A 23,068-nucleotide genomic window follows, 5' to 3' on the forward strand; every position below is an offset into this window, starting at 1 on the left:
AGTCGAGTGCCTAACTATCTCGTTAGGCCCTGTGATAAGTGTCTAGGATACGCTGAGAACTTAGAGGCTCACTGGGTCACCACCGCAGTTAGGGCTTTCCATGCATGTCGGTCTGAGGGTCGCCATTATCCTCCTGACTGCAGATGTAGTGAAGGCCAAGAGAAACGCTGTGCCTGGGAACTGAAGCTGACAGAGGGCAGCGGCCAGGAGTGGCAGGCAGCCAGAAGTAAACAAGCGTTTGGAAGACCAGACTCCAGACACACGTGTCGCAGCCACCGTGGAGCCTCCAGTCTGGGTGAGGTCGCTTGTGCCACATGGGGCACAAGCATGGGGTAGGTGATCAGTGGATTCTCCTCAAAGAGTAGAGTTGGTTTGGGATTGGAGCACTCGCAAGGCAGAACTCTAGGAGTTCAGCGCCGAGATGCTGGTGTCAGCCTTCCGATCCGGCACAGTTGTTTATGTGTGTCACCTTGAGCAAGTCCTTTAACCTCTCCGGAGATCACTTTCTCATCAATGAAAGGAGTTTCCAAAAACCTCAGGGTTAAGAGCCTTGAAAGCTTCTCTAGTGCGGTGGCGAGCATAGAAAAATACTGCGAGAAGAGACTGATCCACACCGCTCACACCTCCTGGGGTCCTCCAGCCTCCCCGGGGTCTCAGCATCCGCCAGTCTTTTCCAAGGAACCCAGTACTAGCCCATTAAGGGCGCGCCCTGCTTTGCTAGATTTATTTGCTTGCTTGGGCGGAGCTTGGAGCACAACGAGGAGGAGGAGGAGGCTGCGGAGGCGGAGAGCATAGAGAAAGGGAAGCCACCCGGGGGCAGCAGGCGAGCCAGGCGGGGACGGGGAGGAGTCAAAGCGGGTTCCAGGGGCCCGGCGCTGAGCGCAACCAGAGCCTTGGGCGGCGGAGACAAGGGCGGGGGCGACGCTTGGCGGCCAATGGAGCGCGGCGCTACTGCAAGGGCGGTGCAGGAACCCCAGCCGCTGACAGTCAAAGTCGCCAACTCCGCCCTCGTACCCGCGGGATCCCGGAGCTGGAGCCCGAGCCTGAGCGGGGCCGAGGCCGCCCAAGGCGCGCTGCGAGCGAGCGAATATGGCAGCAGAATGAGGAGTCTGACGCCGGGTGGTGGCCGCCGCTGCGGTGCTGCTGCTCGCGATCAGCGCCTGGTACACTACGAGCCTCATCCTTAGTCGGCCTCCGGGTGGCCTCTGGGTTCCATTCGTTACCAAGGACCTGGGAAAAAAGGAGATCCGCAGCCCAGAGAGGGTGGCGAAGAGGGAGCGCCTCCCGGGAGAGAGATTCTGCGGGGATGAGCCGGCCATGGGGCGGCCTCGGCGGGGCGCACGGAGCCGGCCGGCGCTGCCGAGGGAGCGCTGCCTGAGCCCTGGCTCCACGGGGCTTCGGGGCCTCGTGCGCCCTGGCGGAGTCCCTGCCGCTGTCTCCGGGAAGGACACGAGCCCTGAGTGGCGGGCACTGCAGCAGTCATAGCTCTGAGGCTCCGGGAGCCTGCAGGGTCTGTGGTTCGGCGCGCTGTCACGCCGCCGCACGCGGGCGCCTTGCCCGGGCGCAAGATCGGCTGCAAGAGCCGGGGACTGCGGGACTGGCTGGAGGGGCGTGCGCGCGGGTGTTCGACTGGAGATCCCGGCAGCAGCAGAACCGGGCGGACCTGAGCAGCCATGCTTCCCGGGGTGGGCGTGTTCGGCACCAGCCTCACCGCCCGAGTCATCATCCCGCTGCTGAAAGATGAGGGCTTCGCGGTGAAGGCGCTGTGGGGCCGCACGCAGGAAGAAGCCGAGGAGCTGGCCAAGGAGATGAGCGTTCCTTTCTACACCAGCCGCATCGACGAGGTGCTGCTGCACCAGGATGTGGACTTGGTGTGCATCAACCTGCCGCCACCGCTCACTCGCCAGATCGCTGTCAAAACCCTGGGTGAGCGACCCCTCCCCCAGCCCTCTCTTCTTTAGCTCGGGTCTTCGCTTCGCTCCCTCTCCAATTGCAGACACCTCAGGAATTCCAGACCCAGGGCTGTTACTCCCAGCTTTTCCTTTCCCAGTCGATGCTCCCCCCACCCCCCACCTCCACGCTTCGCTCCTGGTACCAGCTGGAAGCGCATCCCCACGTGTGTGGTGTGGAGGCTGGAGTAGGCTTGGGTTCTAGGTTTAGGAACCGAATGGGTCAGATGCAGAAGACCGGTGGCTGTTCCAGGAGGGAAACTCGGAACCCAGCTGTTCGTGTTAGTTAGTGCTCTGGTGTGTTGGCGCGCGTGCGTCTGGAAGAGGAGAGCGCATGGCCCAGGAACCCTTGAATAAAGGGCCGCACACGTGGCAGGGTGTACCTGTTGTGAGCAGCCGTGGCACCCAGTTTGGGTCGTTTTGTTTCCCTCCGCTGTAAGTGAGTTTAGTGTGAAATTAGAGACCTGACAGCTGGCTGGAATTATCTCTTCTGCTCTAGAAGGAAGCAAGCGAGAGTGGGCGGGGCTATCAGAACACTCTCAGATGTGTCAGAGGTTAGTAAAGATTGTAATTTAACCTTTGGGCACAGTCTCCCAAGAGTAAGCTTCTACTCCAGTTGAGAATAATATACCTTGTGTTCTTAGGAGACGGGAATTGTAGTTTCAGAGGCAGAGATGCTTTGTGTGTGTGGTGGGGAAAAGGCCAGACGCTGCAGTTTCCTTTGGAAACGTGCGATGGCACCTCCGTGTTTTGCCTCAGGAATATTCCCGAGACACATTGTGTTTACAGGCAGACTGGGGGCTTCTTTCTGTGTGAAGACGAATGTCTTGAGCAAGTCTGTCTATCATCATAGCACTCTTCCAAACCTAAAACAACCCTGCTCGCCTGTTCCCAGACGTCTCATACCCACTCTTGGAAGTCTAGATTACCGGAGTAAAGAAAAAGCTCCTGACAAACTAGGCTGGAGAAATTCTGAAGTGGGGGCTACCGGTCTTTCCTTTGCACATTGCTTGTAGTACGCTTCTGGCTTTTGGTTTATACTGGGCAGATACCTCCCTTATTTACATTGGATTTGTGTGTCAAGTAGGTGGTAAACAAGCTATAGTATAAAACCTATTAGGGCAATCTCTATAACATGGGTTCTTCTTGGGCCCATCTATGCTACAGGCTCAGGAGATCTGGTCCTATTTAAAAGCTTGTTGGCGCATTCTCTTCCGCTGTCGGGTGGCATCTCTGCTGGGCAGACCCATGGAGCAAGCCTGGAACAGGGGAGTGCCAATTACAGAACAAGAATGCTCTGATGGTCTCTGGTACACACAATCATTGTTGTTTGAGGCGGGATCTCATGCATGGTAGGCTGACCTCCAACTCCCTGTTTAGTTGAGGGATGACCTTGAACTTCTGATCCTCCTGACCCTACTTCCTGAGTGCTGAGACTGCATACCTAGTTTATTTGGTTCTGGGAATCAGACCCGGGGCTGCTTCTTGCATGCTAGATAAGTATTTCAGTAACTGAGTTACAACTCCAGCCTTCATCTCCTACTTTGGGCACCGAAGTGTTTAGGGATGTAGACCATTGTTATACTTCTCTGGATACTTCTGTGATGATGGGGATGGTAATGATGGTGGTGTCTATGTGAGGACTCGGGGTGTGGCACCATGGTAGAACACCTGTCTGGCATGCACAGGCATCTGGTTGCAATGCTCAGCATTGGAATAAAGAATCCATATAAGTAAGTTCTTGTTTTGCACTGAGGCTGTTGAGAGTTCCTCTTCAGAGTGAAGCATGGGAGATTCCATTAACTGAGTTTACTAAGCCCCACAAGGGGAGAGCCCAGGGTTCATCCTTTCACGACGGGCTGTAGGTTTTCTTCTTTTCCTTTTGAGTTTGTCCGTGATTCAAGGTAGTCCATGATTATGGAAAAATGTAGAGGCACCGAACTGAATTTAGAAGTGCTTGCCCAGGTGTTCCGACCTCACTGGAAGACTTTGTGAGGCTTCTTTCGATTGTATCTTCCAGGCCACTCCTGACTGACATTACGGTCATGGTTAAGAAGTTCTGCACACATAACACAGGAAGTGGAAAGCCCCAAACAGTTATCAGGCTGGCCCTGGCTGTTGGAGGTTTGCACATATTAGCGTTTACCTGGGACTGAGAAGGGACATCTCTTTAAATTAGTTCTGGTGAAACGTTCTTCTTTCTCCACTGTCTCAAGACTGACCCATGGCTCACATCGTGACCTGACAAGGAGAAAGCAAACTGAAATAGAACCGGTGGCATCTTCCTTTGATTTCCAGAAACTTCCTCCAAAGTCCTATTGCTACCAGACTTTGGGTCACAGTCTATGTCTGCTTCAGCAAGCCAGGTTCAAACATAAACCTATTAAAACAGACAGACGCATGAATTGCAGAAAAGGAGATTTATTCAGCCTTGAGAACAGGGACTAACAGGACCAGTGACCCTCAAAGTCTGTGTTCAAGGTCTTCAAGTGAGACCGTGCAATAGAGGTTTAAATGGAGGCTCAGAATTATGTGTGGCTGATTGGTTTCTGTTGGCGCAGGCTGCCCCTCATTGTTTTGGCTCCGCCCTCCTGCCAGGTGGGTTGGTGAATTGCAAATCGCTTTTCTGGAGAAAAGTCTTCCCCTCCGGTGGACCCAAGTTTAAGATTTCTCTTCTCCTAGTGTGAGATTCCTGGAGGGTGGGGGTGGGGCAGAGGTGGAGATTCAAGTGTCTTGGGGTCCATTGTTTTAACAGTCTGGTAGACAAGGTGAGGGGTGTTTCTTTAGTCTGTGTTCATTCTTTTCAGGGTGGTTCCACTGCCTCATTGGCATTCCCGCTGTAGAGATATTTCTGCCACACACAGTTTGTATGCCATTTAGGGCGGCCTATAACCGAGAACCTCTTGTGGGCCAGCCAGTGCAGTAGCTTGTTGTGTAGAAAACATTTTAACATGATGAAGACAAGTATCCAAGGTAGACATCGGGCTGATTTTACTAATGAGGGTATCCAGATTCAGAGAGCTGAGTTCCAGCTACCCATGACCACACACTAGAGACCACCAGCAGTCTCTCCAATCCCTTCTTGTCATCCCCTAAGCCAGCTCCATTTCCACATTTCCTTTCCTTCTATAAGAGATGGCTCTGTGTGTGTGTGTGTGTGTGTGTGTGTCTGTCTGTCCCTATCCTGTGTTGCTTTCTATCCTACCCTTGGTATTGGCTCCCCCATAATATCAATGCCATCTCCCGAATCATTCTGTCTTTTTATCCTTTCTGGGTCCTGGCTCACCCCAGTGGGTTCACCCTTCACTGTGATTCGGGGTATAGTAGGGAACCAGAGACACGGTCTCCATTGCCTTTGCTTTTAGGAAAAGCCTTATCGTTAGCCGGATGGCACAGTAAGCAGGAACTGGCCTCTAATGAGTCTGGCCAGCCTCATGTCCTGCAAGGCATCCAAGAATCCATCGAGATGGCTCCATGGGTGGAGACGCTTGCCATGCAGGCTTGGAGAACTGAGTTTAGTCCTTGAACTGACAAAGAGATGGAATGAGAGAGCTGATTTCATGGGATTGTCCTCTGACTCTCAGATATGTAGTATAGCATAAGTGTGTGCTTGTGTGAGTGTACACACACACACACACACACACAAATTACACACACACACACTTCATGAGCTACAATTAACACACCAGTGGGGTGTGTAGGAGAGACTCCTGGTTCTTCTGTCGGGAGCACCGTTTGATCCTGCAGTTGGATTAAGAACTGTGCAGCCTTCCAGACCGATCATCTGCTAGCACCTCCTGAATCTCTCCTGCGGCTTACCTCTGCCTCCTCCTCGGTGTACCCTTCAAGGCCCTCAGTACCCTGAACCTTTGTACTTTCTAGAACTAATTTGAATGCATTTGTTTAAAATTGCATTCAGTTAGCTTGAATAGGTTATATATTCACATGGCACAAATTTCAAACTATATGGAGTCAGTGTACCCTATTCTGAGGTAATCAACTTTACTACAACTTTTCAATGTCTCCTATCAGTTAGTTTCTTTCTTTCTTTCTTTCTTTCTTTCTTTCTTTCTTTCTTTCTTTCTTTCTTTCTTTCTCTCTCTCTCTCTCTCTCTCTCTCTCTCTCTCTCTCTTTCTCTCTCTCTCTCTCTCTTTCTTTCTTTCTTTCTTTTTCTTTTTTGGCTATAGTAGTAAATATACATTGTAAGAACTCACTCTGTAGACCAGGCTGTCCTTGAACTCAGAGATCTGTGTGCTTCTGCCTTGACACCACGGCAAGGCTGCATGTAACAACTTTCATTTCTTTTAGGTGATGGGTAAAGTTCCATTTATACTACTGGAAATTCACTATCCATCATTTGACAGTGCTAGCTTGTATATCTATCTATCTATCCACTATCTATTAAAAGCATTTAATATATCATATTTCAGCATATCATATAGCTACATATTCAGTTGACCCTCAGTTTTGTGAGTTCTGCATTTGTGTATTCAACCAATCATGAATCAAAAATACTTGAAAAACAAAGCAAAGAAACTGTACCTCTACTGAACCAATACAAGTTGGTTACTCTAGGCTAATAGGTTAAAAGCTGGGACAATAATGTACATTACACACAAATACTCGGCTGTTTTATGTGAAGGACTTGAGCATCCCTGAGCCTTTGTTCCTATGGGGATTCTGGGAACAGTCTCCTGCTGATAAGGATAACTGAATGCATGTATATGTGTACGTAACCTATTTGTTTTATACAAATATATACACTGCACCTAAACATATATACATATACTTAGAAGGTGGCTGTGTCCTTAGTCATGTTTTGGGCTATATAAGATCTCCCTGTATGGGTGAAATGGATTTGACCCGGCCCCTGTTATTTGACATTTTGGTTGTTTTCCATCTTACGCAAACATAGAATGAGTCATCTTGAGGCACTGCCATTTTGTACATACTAGTGTGTTTATAGTACAAATGCATAAACCGAGAGCTGGTCAGGGAGTATATATCATTTGACGTAGATACTGCCAGATGAGCTGGCACCCGACACACTGCGTTTGGTCGGTTTCCTTCAGAGCTGCTCCCTGCAAGGCCTGCAACTACAGATACCTAGAGGTTTCTTGCCTTGAGGATGCCTAGAGTACAGTTTGGTTCACACTGTGTAGTCCGGAGTGGCTAGCAGCTCAGGACACCATCACTTCCCAACTAGCCTGGGCCAGTCAGAACCTGCCAAAGCATTGTCCTCCCTCGCTGCAGTCCCCTCTCCTTAGCTAATGCTGTCTGGCTGCCTGCCTAGGCCCAGTCTATTCTCCGTACCACAGGAAAGGTGAATGAATGTGTAGGACCCTGTACGTAGATAACACCTGCAAACAGCATTGCAGTGGGTCCTAAGGAAGTTGGACGAACACCCATGCTTAGGAGGTACTTGGCTTCATGTTGTCTTCCTCCACTGTGCCTCTTATGTCTTTGGCAATTGAACCGATCTGTGGGTGCACCACCCTCCAAGACCAAGGCCTCTGTTGTGTTCCTGGAATTCCCTGGTCACTTATCTGACTCTTTGCATTGGCTCTGGTCGGTTGTCTAGACTGGTCTCTCTCCTCCCTTTGAATGGTTGGACTGGTCTCTCTCCTCCCTTTGAATGGCTAACTCTTTCTCTACAGATCCAGGGTTATTTTGAGGGAGTGACTTTTCTGGACTTCTTGTTCCATCAAAGTTCCTCTTCCAGTTCTGGGTCTTTCTGTGTCTCTTGTCTCCTTTCTGTCCTTGGCGACACTCGCAGCCAATGAATCTCATAGCTGCTCTTGTTGTCCCTCTGTTGGAAGGCAGCTCTTCCAGGGCTGAGCTTTTAGTCTGTCCTCTTTACCCTTTTTAGACAGTGCCAGATACCAAGTCATCTAGCAGTCGGCTGCAAATACCTGCAGAATGACCAGTGAATGCGGAGGACCTTTTCATTGTGTGGACACGTGATCTCAGGAATCACAGGTTAGGGATACATCTATCAACCCAGCATTTCTGTGCTGGGTGTGGTATTCTGTACCCCCTTCCAACTTTACTGTGCATTGGTATTACCCGGAGAGTCCTTTAAAATGCAGATTCCTGGGTGGTATCGGAGACTCACGGTTTCCACCTAGCCAGTGGTTGCAATACTGGGCCAGCTAGACACAGGAGTCATGACCCCACTCTGCCACTGGAAGCAGAGCGCCCCCCCCCCAGGTGAGTCACCACCTTGCTAATGAACTGTGCCAAAAATACCTGTTGCCTTGTGTGGAATGGGATGCCACTTGCTCTCTGTCCCCATGTTTGGAGGCAGCTGTGGAGACCCATGGGAATAGGAGCTTTATTCACGCTGGGACGGTGAGAAAAACTGGAGGCTTTCCTTGACCTCTGATCTTTGCTTACATGGACTCTTGCCCCAACTCGCTTGGCATTTGGCATCATTAGCTAAGGACCTGGGGCAGTCCACCCTTTCCTGGCAGCTGTGGCTGCTTTAGCAGGGAGGAGGGCTGCTGGGATAGAGGTGAGAACTGACATCTCCGGCCATTGTTGCCACACCAGGGATCAGATGGACTTTGGATAATGAGAAGGGCAGACTTGGACATGAGGGGAGCCATTCTGAAATCCCGGCAGACCCTGCATTTCCAGTTCTCCCCCGGAGTTTCTTTTGGATCTCTTCCTATCTTAACACTACAAAAAAAGAAGCCGATTGTGTTCCCTGGGTTCCTGCTCCTGTGCACAGCAGGAAATGATTTTTTGGTTTAGCAGTTAGGTGTAGAATTGAGGAAGCCCTTGGGGATTATGTAAATGGTAGAAATGACTCTGTTTAGGGTTAGGAAGACTGGAGCGTGACCAGGCTCCTTGCATCGCACTGATATTGGGTGCACTCGAATGATCCATCGAGGGATGTGTGGGGCTTTGGAAATGGGTGATTCCGTAGAGGTTTAGTTTGGAGGGAGAAAGTAAATGAAGTTGGGCATTTTGCTACCTGACCTGGGAGGCTGACAGTGAAAGAGGAAGTAAAAAGTGTGTTTAATAATACGCAGGCCTATTGGGACATACTTGCTAACGGTGACTTAGGAAGGAGCGCTGTCATACAAAGCGCTGTGTGTGTGGCTAAAGTAACCAGTTACAGGAACTGCTTGGTGGGCCACTACTGTGTGACTTTGGGAGAAGTGTTTGTTTTAAAAATTATTACTAAAAAATTTTAAAAAGCGTTATTCTAGTGTGTACGTGGCGGTCAGAGGACACCTTTACGGAGCTGGTCTCCCGCTCTATTGTTACGTGGGTTCTGGGGATGGAACTCTGGTCTCTAGGTTTGTGCAGTGAGCACGTTTACTCACTGGGTCATCTCACCAGCCCTTTCAAAACTGCTGCCGTGTGCAGGTGTGCACGGGTCACGGCAAGTGTGTGGAGGTCAGAGGACAAGGGTGGGGGTCGGTTCTCTACGTCCGCCTTCAACGCCAGGCTTTGATAGTAATTTTAGCTGCTGAGCCTTTTCACCAGCTGTAGCCAGTGCCCATTGTTCTTGAGCCTGGGTTATCTCGCCAGTGAAATGGGGCAAAGGGTACACCATGCGGGGCAGTTAAAATGACAAGGATTATGTCAAAACCAGGCCTGATGTCCCCCCTTGTTATATGCATCAGATCAATAAACCTCATTTTTCATTATGTCTCATGGGATTGGCTCTCTAGCTAGGTTATACACATGATGCTTTTTTCATGGGGAGGGGTAGGAGTTGAAACAGACTGAGTTATAGTCCAGGCTGGCCTTGAACATTGGGCAACCCCCCCCCCACCTTCAGCCTCCTAGACACTGGGTGGGATTGCAGATATGAGCCACCATCATAATGGGTTGAATAGCCATTGTTTTATTTTTCAATCAAAAGCATTTCTTTTTGAGACCTCATCTTGTTTATCCCAGGCTGGCCTTGAACTCACTATGTACCTGAAGATGACTTTGAGCTTCTGATCTCTTGTCTCTGTCTCCTGTACTGGGATTACAGGCATGCGCTACCATCCCTGGTTTTATGCAGTGCTGGGGGGCTGAACGCACAGGTCTTTGTCAATGCCAGGCAAGTACCCTACCAAGCTCCCGACAGTGCTTTTCTGGCTGGAGAGATGGGTCAGTAGTTAAGAGCACTGACTGCTCTTCTGAAGGTCCTGAGTTCAAATCCCAGCAACTACATGGTGGTTCACAACCATCTGTAATGAGATCTGACACCCTCTTCTTGGAGTATCTGAAGACACCTATAGTGTACTCACATATAATAAATAAACCTAAAAAAAAAAGAAATGTTTTTTATATTTCCTGCCAGTTTAGAAAATAACATTTAAAAGTTTTCTTCCCTCCCTCCCTCTTTTCCTTCCTTCCTTTTTTTTCTCCCTCCAGAATGGAAGGTTATCTAAGCCCTGCTTTTCATTTTGTCTTTGCTGCAAACTCAGTACAGTCAGCCTTCATGTCTGCAGATTCTACATGCTCAGATCAATAAATTACAGGTTGAAATTATCCATAAAAAGAATCCATACCTGTACCTAACACATGTAAACCTTTTCATGTTGTCAGCCCCTGCTGATGTAGTAGGACAATGGCTTAATGCTCTCCTTACATCTAGTTGGGATTTAAAGCGCATATGTCATTTGTGTGTAGGTTCTGTGTGAACCCTGTGCTTTTACAAAAGGGGTTTAAGCACCCAAAGGTTTTGGTACCCTCCAGGATGGCAGAAGCAGGGCTGAAGATACTGAGGGACCACCGTAGCAGCTTCATGGATGAAGGGGCAGCAGAAGACAAGTCCTCACTGTGCTCCTGAGACTGACCATTTGTGATGCGGATGTGGGGCATCTCATGGAAGCCTGGAGCTGGTCTTGGGTACCTGGGCTGTGTTTTCCTAGAGTTAGTTTTGCTTCTCTGTGTGTCAGCAATGTCGCCCGCACATCCCTTCTCACACCAGCCTCCAATACTTTCAATGTGGTAGACAATTCTCTTAGCAGTTTCCTGCTACCTGGAAAGAGCAGCCCCTCCTCACTTCCCAGGTGTCTCTGCTTCTGGCTGCTGCTGGCTGCTGGCTCCCAGCTGACGTTTCTATGGTTACCTTCAGTGTTTGGTTAGAGCAAAAAGGCTTGGAGGATCACTCAGCCTGGAGGGTAACAGGAGTAGAGGGAGTAAGGACGCTTATTCTTAGCACAGCCCAACTCCTATGCCGAGGAGAACACAGACTTGGTTGATATTTGTGCGAATGTAGATGTCTCTTTAATTTTTAAAGATTTATTTTGTGTGTAGGAGTGTTTTGCCCCCTGTAAATGTATGTACAACATGTGAGTATGGTCCCCATAGAAGCCAGAAGAGGAGGTTAGATCCCCTGGAACTGAAGTTTTGGATGGTTGTGAGCCTCCATGTGGGTGCTGGGAACCAAACCCAAGGCCACTGCCCGAGCAGCAAGTGCTTTTAACTGGAGTCCTCTCTGGACATTAGACATTTCTTATGTTACATCCTTATTTACTTTATGCATTACATTGTTGCATTACTTTTCTACTTGACTATAACAAAACAATGAAAAGAACAATGTATATGAGATCTAGAAAGACCAATCTTATTATTAAATATAAGATCATATATGTTTATATATGTATACACACGGACACATACATAGACACATGTTGAGGATGAAGCCCAAGGCTTGGAACATAGGAGGTGAGTACTCTAGAGTAGTTGTCCTGGAAGGATGACCTAAAGACTTAACACCTTCAGCTATCAGGGTACCCAAACAATGGCCCTCAAAGAATTAGAATTTCTCCAGGAATGCTTGTTGGAAGAAGGAAAAGGCTGATGTCTGGTGCCAGCCAGAATGGGGAACTTGTCTCCCAGGAAGAGATTTCACACAGCTGTGAAAACCTGTCTGACCACCTTACAAGAGAAACTGGAGCCAGACACTGTTGGTGTCAGGCATGCCCATACCTTAGTCAGGATGCTTAGTTATGCATGCCTTCTTGCCTTGTGTTTAAATCTAAACCTCCTGTTGGAACCTGGAAGATGAACTTGCAGGGGTGGGGTGGGGAAGAGTGCGCGTCACTCCACAGCCTCTTGTTGCTCTTCTCAAAGTAGCCTCATTGAATAGATATCTCTCTCTCTCTCTCTCTCTTTCTCTCTCTCTCTCTCACGCGCGCGTGCGCGCGCGCGCATACACACACACACACAAGGCTTATTTATTTTTATGTGTATGCGGGTGTGCCTCCATGTATGTATGTATACTAAGTGTGTACCCGGTACCCACAGAAAAACCAGGATAGGGTATTAGATCTCCTAGAACTGGAGTCACCAGGTGTTGTGAACTCCCATGTGGGTACTGGGAACCAAACCCTTTGCAAGAGCAGCGAGTGCTCTTGTCCAGTGATCTCTCCCCAGCCTCTAAGCCCCTCCCCTTCTCTGCTTTTCACTACTGCTTATCTTTAATTGCAGTGTAGAGGGTAGATGGCTGAGCCTAGCTTGTTGGGTCTTCGGATGAATTTGGGCTTACAATGGATCAAGAAGAGAGGGTGGGACTTAATTTTTTTTTTAAGTGTGAGTTGGGCTCAGTAGAGTTCACCTGTAACTCTAGCATTTGGGGGGCTGAGACAAGAGGGTCAGCTCGGTCTATATCACCAACCAGTGGTTCTCAACCCTCCTAATGCTTTGACTTTTAGTACAGTTCCTCCTGTTGTGACCCCCCCCAACCATAAAATTATTTCCATTGCTACTTCAGAACTGTAATTTTACTACTATTATGGATTGGAATGCAAATATCTATGTGTTCTGATGGTCTTAGGCTATGCCTGTGTAAGGATCATTTGACCAGCAAAGGGGTTGCTATCCATGAATTGAGAACTGTAGGCTTACACAATGAGACCCTGTCTCTAAATAAATGAATGAATATGTACACGAGGGGCTGGATAGATGACTCTACAGTTAAGAGTGCTTACTGGTCTTTCAGAAGACCTAGCACCTACCTGGCAGCTCACATCCACCTGTGCCTATACTTCCAGGGTCTCTGATGCCTTCCTTCTGGCCCTGCAAGTGCTGAATATATGTGGTACACATACATACAGACAAACACTTGCATATGCTAAAAAAGTGAATGAATCAATAATGAAAATGCATACATATATACATATATACACATACATCTTAAGAAAGAGCAAGCCGGGCAGTGGTGGCACACGCCTGTAACCCCAGCACTCTGGGAGGCAGAGGCAGGCAGATTTCTGAGTTCAAGGCCAGCCTGGTTTACAGAGTGAGTTCCAGGACAGCCAGGGCTATACAGAGAAACACTGTCTCGAAAAAAAACCAAATCCAAAAAAATCAACAACAAAAAAAGAGCAAACTCTATGGGTGGGGTCATCTTGAGGAACCGCCCAGCTCTGCTGAGTTCTAGTAACGGCCTAGGATGCAGTGGATTGAGAATGTCCAGCTTTCTCAACAGTCTGTTATATATTTCAAGATCCTCCGAAGTGAAGAGTTTGAAGGTTCCCTACTCCGAGAATGGATCAGAGTTGAAACAATGGAAAGGCTAATTATGCTGATTTGGCCATCATGCATGTAAAGCTGTGTCAAATTATCACTCTACAGTCTCTCTGTATTCATTCATATGCCAGTCACATCATTTCAAAGAGTGCCCAAAATTGTTATATATATATATATATATATATAATATATATGTATATATATATATATATATATATATACACACACACACATATATATGTGTGTGTGTGTGTGTGTGCATGTATATATATGTGTGTATGTATATATATGTGTGTATATATATATGCATATACATGTATATATATATATGAGCTTCTGTCAGTACTCCTTAAGTTATTCTCTCTTCAGGCCCCAATTAATGCTAGTAACACACAACAAGAGATCTTTGGGTTCAGCAAGGGACACTGATATCAGGAATATTGGAAGGAAGCAGGTTGAGAGGAGCCCAGATGGCTGCCTTATTGAGTGTGAGAAGTCACACAAGAATGGATACATCCTGAAACCTTTAAAGACAATGCTCCAGTGGGGCGGGGGTGGGGGTGGGGATTAGAGAGGGCTGTGGAGGGGCTCGGCCTGGCCTGTGCTGCTGTGCCAACAAGCGTTGCTGTGGTTCATCTCCTTGGGAACTCATGTTGAAATGTAATCTCCATAATAAGAGATTTAAGATGTGGGACCTCTAAGAGAGAACTGGGGCTCGCCTTCATACAAGATTAATCCACTCATGTGTGTTGCACTTTCTCCAAGGGATGGGGTGATACAGCGTGTATACGCTGGGGTGTTGGTGTCTCAGAACTAATTAGTGGAGGTTTCACAAGGTCTAAACACAGCCCTCGCAATGGATTAGTAAGGACTCTATTATTAATCAGAAGGAAATGTGCTATGGGAACTTTCCTAAATCCATCCTGAGATATTGGAGAGGAACGTGAAAATAGACGCCTCCTCCCTCCATGAGTACCAGCTCTGTAAAGATTGGGCTTTCTCAGCACTGTAGACTTAGAAGCAAAGAAACAAAGGGATTTCACACGCAGAAGGGCAGCTCCCAGCCCGATCCACCCTCAGTGTGCACCCTCAGGGTGCATGCGCAGAGATCAGAGCTCAGCTTTGGTACTGCTCACTGTGTGCTATGATGCAGAATCTCTCTGTTGATTGGTACTCTAAGCAGGCTAGGCCGGCTGGCCAGTGAGCCCCAGAGATCTGCCTTCCTCCACTTCTGCAGTGATGGGCTCCAAGTGCACCATGGTATCCGGCTGTTTATGTGGGTCCTGAGGCTCAAATTTGGGTCCTTATGCTTGCACAACAAGTGTTTCATCAATGTAGCCATCTCCCCAGTTCATTTCCAGGCCTCTTCTTATTGTTTTGGTTCTTGTGTTTTGTTGTTGTTGTTGTTTGTTTGTTTGTTTTTTGAGACTGGGTTTCTCTGTGTAACCCTGTCTGTCCCAGAAGTCGATCTGTAGCCTAGAGGTCTACCTACCTCTGCCTCCTGAGTTCGAGGATTAATGGCATGCCCAGCTAATATAGTGCCAGGTTTCCAGATCCTGCAAAAATTCATGAGCACACTTGGCAGCCAGGTCCTGGGACCTGAGCAAAAGTGGGTTTCACAGAAACGTCATTGCTGCCCCCTGCCAGCGTGTCGGAAGACTCCAGGGAACAAAAGGCTTCGTTCTTCCTTTCTCTATTTTCATCTGAGAGGAGAGGCTTGGCGATTTAGAGCACAAAGCCTCCACTAAAGGGTCATTACTGTTCGGATGATTCTAATGCCCCGCCACCTTTGAATCCTGCTAATAATGTGGTGGTAGCAATATCCATTGGTGTGAACACTCCTTAGGGGGCATGGGCTGTTGTATCCCAGCTCGTCAGAGCTTGGAGGGGGGTAGGGAAGAGTAGGAGAGGAGAGAGCATGCGTGTGTGGGGTGTGGCGATGGTGGTGATGATGGGGTGGTGGTGATATGGCAGTGGTAGTAGAGGAGGAGGGATGGTGCTGGTGGTGTGAAGTGTGCATTTGAGTGTGTGAACATATGAGATGAACAGAGTTGAGTGTCTGCAGAGAGACTCTCCATTGAGGCCAGAGAGACACAGTACCCCATGTGTCTTGCTCTTTCTTTGAAAGTGCTCCTGGGAACTCTGCTCCTCTCCTACATGAATATGAATAACTGGGTGATGGAGGATGATGCCCTTCTGATTGGTTTCCTCTATTTTTCTTAGAGCCAGGGCCAGAAGAGAAAAGAGCAGCAGCCACACAGAGGAGGGAGACCTCATGGCTTGTTTGCAAATGCTTCTGTTTCCTCCAGCACGGCTTCCAGGGACAATTGTTTACACCCCATGATGATGTTGCTCTCAGAGAGTCCCAGGAGACAAGTGTGGAGCCCTAAGGGATGCACTTGTCTGATTTAATATGCAGGGCTATTCACATCTACAGTACAGAAAGCCTGGCTTTCCCCCTAAGGCCCAAGAGTACCACAATGCTATGTTTGTCTGTGGAAGGGAGATTCAGCCACTCCTTCTGACTGAACGCAGCTGCCTCTATCTACAGCCCGGGGCATAGGGGATTCCAGAGTCATGTGTATCCGGAGCCCACCCCAGTTCTTTCCAGCTTCTTGGTCTTTAGTGGAATTATACAGGCTCCTTCAGGTTCAAAGGAGACCTGCATTTCCTGGTTCTTGGCTTGGACATGTCACACACACACATACACCCCCCCCACACACACACACATACATATTATTCTTTATTTTTAATTGTATGGGTGTATGTGTTTATATGGGTATGTGCAGGTGACTGTTGAGACCAGAAGAGGCTATTGAGTCTCCTGGAGCTAGAGTTATAGGTAGTTGTGAGCTGAGGATGTGGGTCTTGGGAACTGAACCCAGTCCCCTTTGTTTAAAAAAAAAAAAAGGCCAATTAAATGGCCAGCATTTGTGTAAAATACAAAAAGAAAGCACTAAGCACTTGATGTTTGCCTCTGTCTGTACTTGGGTGGTCTGGGGGAAAGTATGGTGGTTCTGTTTGTTGGGTTTAATAGGGATGTGGCTGGTGTTGCTATACCGTCCCTAAGGACTGTGGCGGATGGAACATAATAGTTATGGGGCAGATGGCCATGAGAAGACACAGGCAACTAACTCCCTTCCTCACCTGCTGAATTCTGGGAAGTTCCCAAGTGCGGGCCTGGATATGTTCATTATTGTCATAGTACCCTACGGCCATCTCTTGCAGACATAAGGAAGCTTGTGGGAATCCGTAGCTGACCTGAATTAAGGAAGCGGCAGCGAGGACCAGGACACTGTAGGAGGAGGAACAGCCAAGTCCCACCACTGAGTTTTCTTTGTTCATCACACATTTGCAGATCCATGCTTAAATCCTACAGTGTGCTTTAACTAAGTCATTTTTCTGGAGAGCTGTCTGAAAAGCAGAGAAGAAGAGGGACTAGAGAGGAGATCTGATGCCTTAAACAGGAAGCCCTGTGGAATAATGGAAAGAGAACCCTGCTGGCAGTTAGACACCTCAGGCAGGTCCTGGGGTGGGGGAGGGGCGCTGTCACACCTGTCTTCTGAATGGTGCCTCAGGAAACTAAGTCTCTACAGAGTTGAACGGCTTGTCAAGGTTCTTAGACCTAATCACTAACAACCACATCAGGACCAAACCCAAGTCTCCTGAGAGGAGTCTCCTGTGCTATGGGATTAGTTTGTCAGTTGGCACGTGCCTTTCTCTAACAAGGAGGAAAATGAGAAGCTGATTTCTAGGAAGTTTTCCTAAGGAAATAAAATAGCAGTAACAAAGACATCTGCCTAGCCAGTCGTGTTCAGTAAACTCTTTTTATAATTAGTAAAGCTCTAGAAACTTAGTAGTGGTGGGGAACACTATGTAACCTGGAAAATGTTCTGATTAGATACTACATGTAGCCATTGGAAGTCTGCATTAGAAAGAGTGTAGCAAAAAAAAAAAAAAAAGGAAACTTTATAATTAAAAGTAAAGGAAAAAGGATACAGATATTTGTATCTATTGATGATTGTATAAACTGACTTGACCACTTTGGTATTGGGTAACAGCAGGTTCTTGTGACATACATGAGTCTGGAGACCAGCAGTAATATGGTATGCTAAGAGGCATCACAGCTAGCCATTTGTCCTTTCTGCCTTTTGGAATCTGGGGAAATGGAGCTTTCTTTGGACCTGGCAATAATAACCTTATTTAGTACACTCCCCACTCCAAACCCTCATACACACACCCTTATCAAGTAATAAAAGCCCGGTAGGTGATAGGCCTAAATCCTGATCATGGTTTGTACAGTAGTAAGAGTATGGATTATTTCCCTAGATTTTGACTTTATAAAAACATGTCCATTGTCCTGTTTAACTCTTTGTTAGCTTCTGGGAAGATGGACTCTCAGTTCAGAACTCCCCCCCCACCCCGCCCGTCATATTCATTTGTGGAACTCCTTGATTAATGACTGTTGTGGAAAGGCCCAGCTCCCTATGGGCGGTGCCACCCCTGGGCAGGTGGACTTGGGCAAGCCACAGAGAGCAACCTAGTAAGCAGCATTCCTCCACGGCCTTTTCTTCCGTTCCCACCTCCAGGTTTCTGCTCTGCTTGAGTTCCTTCTTTGGCCTCCCTCAGTGATTGACTGTGATCCGGAAGTACAAGCTAAACCGGAAGTTTAGCTGCCGGAAGTATCAAGTATCACAGCAATAAAAGTCTAAGCAGGACAAAAATAACGGGAAAAATACATTTCCCAGGGAGAGACAAGCCAGGGGGTGTGCTTAATGCTCCTAACACCATTAAGCAGAGCACGGAAATCAGGGGGTGGAGCAGGGTGGGGTGATGAATATGACTCCCTAGTCCCCTGATTCTGTAGCCCTCTGAGCCAGGGACAGCTGGGCGACCCAAACACACACGTGTTTAGCACAGAAAAAGGAATCCAGCCATTGACCAAAGGAAAAAGACAGACTTCTCAAAGCACAAGGTAATGAATCAGTCACTCGGAACCTCTGGTGTTTCTGTGAGTGACATATCCCTGACTCTCACTTTAGGGGAGGAAGCTAGGCTCCTGGCTGACTATTTATAACCCTAACATTGTGTGACCCAAGCCCAAGCACAGCTGGTGGGAGCTGATTTGTTCTTATCCTGTCCTTTGCTGCTCGAACTTGAACCTATGTTAAAAAAAAAAATTGGTTTTGTTAACCACTCCCTACAAAGGATATAGGGATGAGACAGGGGGCATGCGTTATGAAATATAATGTGGCAAGAGGGTAGCTGGTGGGCCCATGGCAAGGTGTACTCCTGAATAATTACATCATGCAACAGTAAGCTAACTGCACAGTGTATATAACCATCTCAGCACTGAGAAGGCAGACACAAGAGCGTCAGGAGAGCAAGAGCTTCCTTAGCTACATAGCAGGTTTGGTGTCAGCCTGGACTAAGGAGACACTGACAAAACACAAACAAGCAAACAACCCAGCAGGTGGGTTAATTGCTAGGACTGGGCTACATTTTCATCAAGGATGGGGAGGGCTCACAATGTTGCCTTTCTCCTAAGGAGACTATTGGCAGTTAGTGGTCTTTAGGAGAGGATGCCATTTTCTTCAGTGATGTAGCCACAGCTAAACCGCCCTTGACCCACTGAATCACCTCCCTCCCACCCACACGTGGGTAGGTGCTCTTACTAAACTCCAGCGGCCACACACGCAAAAAGAAGACATGCAGGAGAGGAGGAAACGGAGAGTAAGAATTCCTTTGGGAGAAGGTGGGGGATGGGACAGGAGAACGGGTTGAAAATGACTATGACTGACAAGACTGTCAAACATTGAAAAAGATTAAAACAAAGCCAACAAGAAAACAACAACAACAACAAAACCTGTATAACGAGAACCTTGCTGCGGAGAGTCCTGTTGAAAGACCAAAAGGGTGTAGGCGTGGGAGCCTGCAAGTATTTCGACCTTACGACTGATTCGCCGTAGACCTTGGGCAGGTGGCTTTCCCACAACTCAGCTTCTTGCTTTCGTATAGAAGGCAGGAGCGAGAGTGGATTTAAAACCATCCCTCATTTCCACTTTGCATATCAGTTTGAATAACTTGTACCAATGGACCAAATTATTTGGTTTTGGTTTTTTTTATTTATTTTTTTTATTTTTTGTTTTTTGTTTTTGTTTTGTTTTTTTGTAGCTATTTGGAGGGCAGTTTCATTGCTATCACCATCATGTAGTTTATTAGTTTGGCTTCTACTTCTTTTTTAATCCTTCATATAAACACACAACGGTTCTGCTCTGTACCAGGATGCAACAACCTTCCTTCTCTCTGTGAGGAAGGAGATGAATTCCTACAGCAAAGTCACAGGGCTTAGTGGAGATGCTGCTTGCTAGTGCTGTGTGTGTGTGTGTGTGTGTGTGTGTGTGTGTGTGCACTTAAGCACATGCTCTCTATGTATATGCATGCATGTGGTGCACACGTATGTGAGTACCAACACACACGTGTTGTACCCTCAGGGTATTTTTTTTTTAATTTCTTTAAGTACACTGCCGAGAACATAGCGTGTGGGTAGCTGCTCCCACTAACTGTCAAGCCAGCTGTTTCCTGGGGTTCTGTCTAGTTTCTGGGCACAGATTTTATCAGCACAGTAGGTGTTGGGATGTGTTATCGTCCTCTTCTGTTAGATCCTCGTTAAGCCTGGGCCCCACTGAGGAACAATGTGCTTTTGACAAAGAAGTCCTGAGCAGATCAGGGGTTATTGGTTGCAGCCTCACCCAGGTCGGACCCCTGATAACCACAGTAGTTGCAGAGGTGTTGAACACCCCTATGTCATACTCGAGGCTGGTAAACTCTGTCATCTGCTGCAGCCGAGCTCTGACGAGTGTCCTTACTGTTTCTAAAAGCCAGAGGACATTGGCCTGCTCACCTCTGGGGATGAGAAGCCTGTTCTACTGATTCAGGAAGGAAATCAGCTCTCTCTCTCTCTCTCTCTCTCTCTCTCTCTCTCTCTCTCTCTCTCTCTCTCTCTCTCTCCTGTCTTTTCCTAACTAAAATAAAAACCTAGGCCATATGGCCACCCACAGAAGGCACAGTATTGCCTTGTAGCTTCCAAAAAAGTTACATAACAGTGAGTCACAAGGCTCAGCAGAGAGCCAAGGAGCCAATGGCAGCTCATCTGCTGCCACACAGGTCACATTTGGGTCACCCTATACAAGGGGTGGCACTCATCTTTCCCTGGGACTCATTTTTCGCATCGTTTCAGCATTTCATGGTTATTATACATGACCAGGCTTCCTATGATCTAACTTAAATGGAGTCATTCTTTTTATGTTAGTGAATCCTGAGGATTCTTCTTGAATCTATGAGATATTTGGTGTGGTGACACTGACTGACACATTCCAGCTGGGTGTAGGGTGATCCAGGGGTTCCATGTGTGTGTGCGCATGCGTGTATATGTGTATGTACACATGTGTATGCATATGTATGTGTGTATATGTGTGTATATGTGTGCATGGACTCTGCTGAGATGGGACTGTCCACCTCTCATCTGTGGGCAGGGGAGCCCTGATGGGTACATGAAGCTGCCCAGTTGCTTGGTCTGTGCCCAGAGGACACAGATTCTAGGGGAAGACCATGGAAAACTACTTGCAGAGGAAGACTCATGTTCGGAGCAGGCCCTGTGTCTCATCTGCGCGGGATCAGTCACATGGAAATGGGGGAAATGAGTAAGCGTGAACGCACTCAGACACCTGGGCACAAGCAGCATGCTGCTGTGGGGAGTGAGTTTATGTTATAGGTGCACCCGTACATGATCTATAGGATACATATATCTAGTAGATGAATAAGGCAGAATCTAGGTTTCGTGACATGACACCTTTCTCCCACTGACGTGTGATATTTTATGGAATGTTCTAGTATTTCATTTTACTAAAAGAAGAGTGGCTGGCCGTAACACCGAGTGGATGGATACCTGCTGAGAAATAAGAGCCTTCAGTCCTGAGGTAGGGCTGTGGACCCAGAACCGCACTACACAGTGGCCACTTCTAGGATGATGACCAGCTCTTCCGTCCAGGAAAGGGGTTCCCCCCTGCCCCAGCTCCCCCAATTGTAGTTAGCACAAATGATGGACTGGATTTAAGTTTTAGTTCATTGAAACTTAAGTTTTAGCTCGTTTAAATTATTTAAATTTAAATTTTTGTTGCATTTAGATTGATCTGTGACTCCTGTGATGGATAGGCTAGGTTTAGGGTACTGCTTAGCAATATTAACAATAACAACAACAACAACAACAAAAATGGCAATAATGTCCTAAGTCCATACAAACTCTCTAAGCAAAGCTCTGCGGGGGGTTTTCCTTTCTGCATTCTGGAGTCTGGAGAGCCAGGCTGGAGATGCTTCTGCAGGGATACGGTTAATGACAGGTGCTGAGTGGTGTTGCGGGTCACCGTGCTTTGCACTTTTACATGCTCCTGGAACCTTTCCCATCTGCGGTGCTTAATTGCTTGCCTGTGATACTGGGCATGCAAAGACGGGTCCTCTCCACCTGATGACATCTTGCAGAGCCCCCTGTGCACTGGCTGGCTTACTGAGCTCTGAGATGGCACAGAGTGAAGAGTGAGGGTTGTTGGAGGTGGATTGCTATGGTAGGTTGCTCTTTTTTGTGGCAAGGTCTCATGTAGCCTAGGCTGGTTTCCTATTACTCTCTATGCAGCTGAAGATGACTTCGAACGTCTGGTCTTCTTGCTTTTGCCTCCCAGTGCTGGGACTAGAGATGCACGTGTGTGTGTGTGTGTGTGTGTGTGTGTGTGTGTGTGTGTGTATCTGCCTTATATGCTGGCTTATACACCTGGCTCATGTACAAGCCATTTAATAGACAAGCACTCTGCCCACTGAGCCACACCTCCAGCCCCATCTTCTGATGAAGAACAAGCCAGACTGGAGATGGCCGAGGAAAGATGAGGATGGGAACTGGGTGCCTGGGTTGAGCTACCTGTCTGTCAAAACCCTATGCGGTTTGTGAGCCAATGATTCGGTTGGAATTTGAGTTTGTTCAAATCCCAACCTTTGGAAATAGAACAGGCCAGGTTTTCCCACCGAGTCTGGAATCCTGCTGGAGAAATTAGGTGACAGGATCAGGGGTGGGAGGATCTTCCTCATTTAAAAAGATAGTTCCTGTGTACCTTAACCAAGGGTTGGTTGGCAGAGCTTACAGTTCTGAGTGCTTGGGTTTTCAGAGCCTGGATTCTGCTCCCAAGCCCAAGGGTGTGACAAGTGACATGAAGCCACAATATCCACTAAGCCTAGAAGTGACAAGAAGATGCCTTATTTTGGCTCTATGGAGGATGTCACATCTCCACCTCTGCCTATGAAGAAGGGTGGTGTATTCTAAAACTCTTGAAGTATCATGTGGTGATGTCCCCTCATTAATGATGCTGTCTGTCCTTTCTCCTGCTAATCTACTACCTGTGGTCACTTCATTAAGCAGACTGGACCCTTCAAGGGAGGAGGAAAGGTTGATGGCCCTGGAGTGGAGGCACCGAGGGGCTAGTATTTGGCTTTCAATGCTGTTTGGTTTTGTGTTACTCAGACACAAACTAGTGTCACCTGGGAAGATAGAACCACATTTGAGAAATCACCTCTATCAGATTAGCCT

The 23,068-nt window shown here is 47.8% G+C and overlaps 1 protein-coding gene across 1 annotated transcript in view; it reads left to right on the forward strand.

Annotated features, from left to right (window-relative positions):
* The first annotated feature begins 1,014 nt into the window (after positions 1-1,014).
* The window catches only part of Gfod1 (glucose-fructose oxidoreductase domain containing 1), a 97,762-nt gene continuing 75,708 nt past the window's right edge, over positions 1,015-23,068 (forward strand). Inside the window, exon 1 of the mRNA XM_052156734.1 lies at positions 1,015-1,926. Within this exon, the coding sequence (XP_052012694.1) occupies positions 1,674-1,926 (253 nt within the window). The 5' untranslated portion in view covers positions 1,015-1,673. The remainder of the gene's footprint in view (positions 1,927-23,068) is intronic.

This window comes from Apodemus sylvaticus, chromosome 14 (genome assembly GCF_947179515.1).
Source record: "Apodemus sylvaticus chromosome 14, mApoSyl1.1, whole genome shotgun sequence".
NCBI classification, from domain to species: Eukaryota; Metazoa; Chordata; class Mammalia; order Rodentia; family Muridae; genus Apodemus; species Apodemus sylvaticus.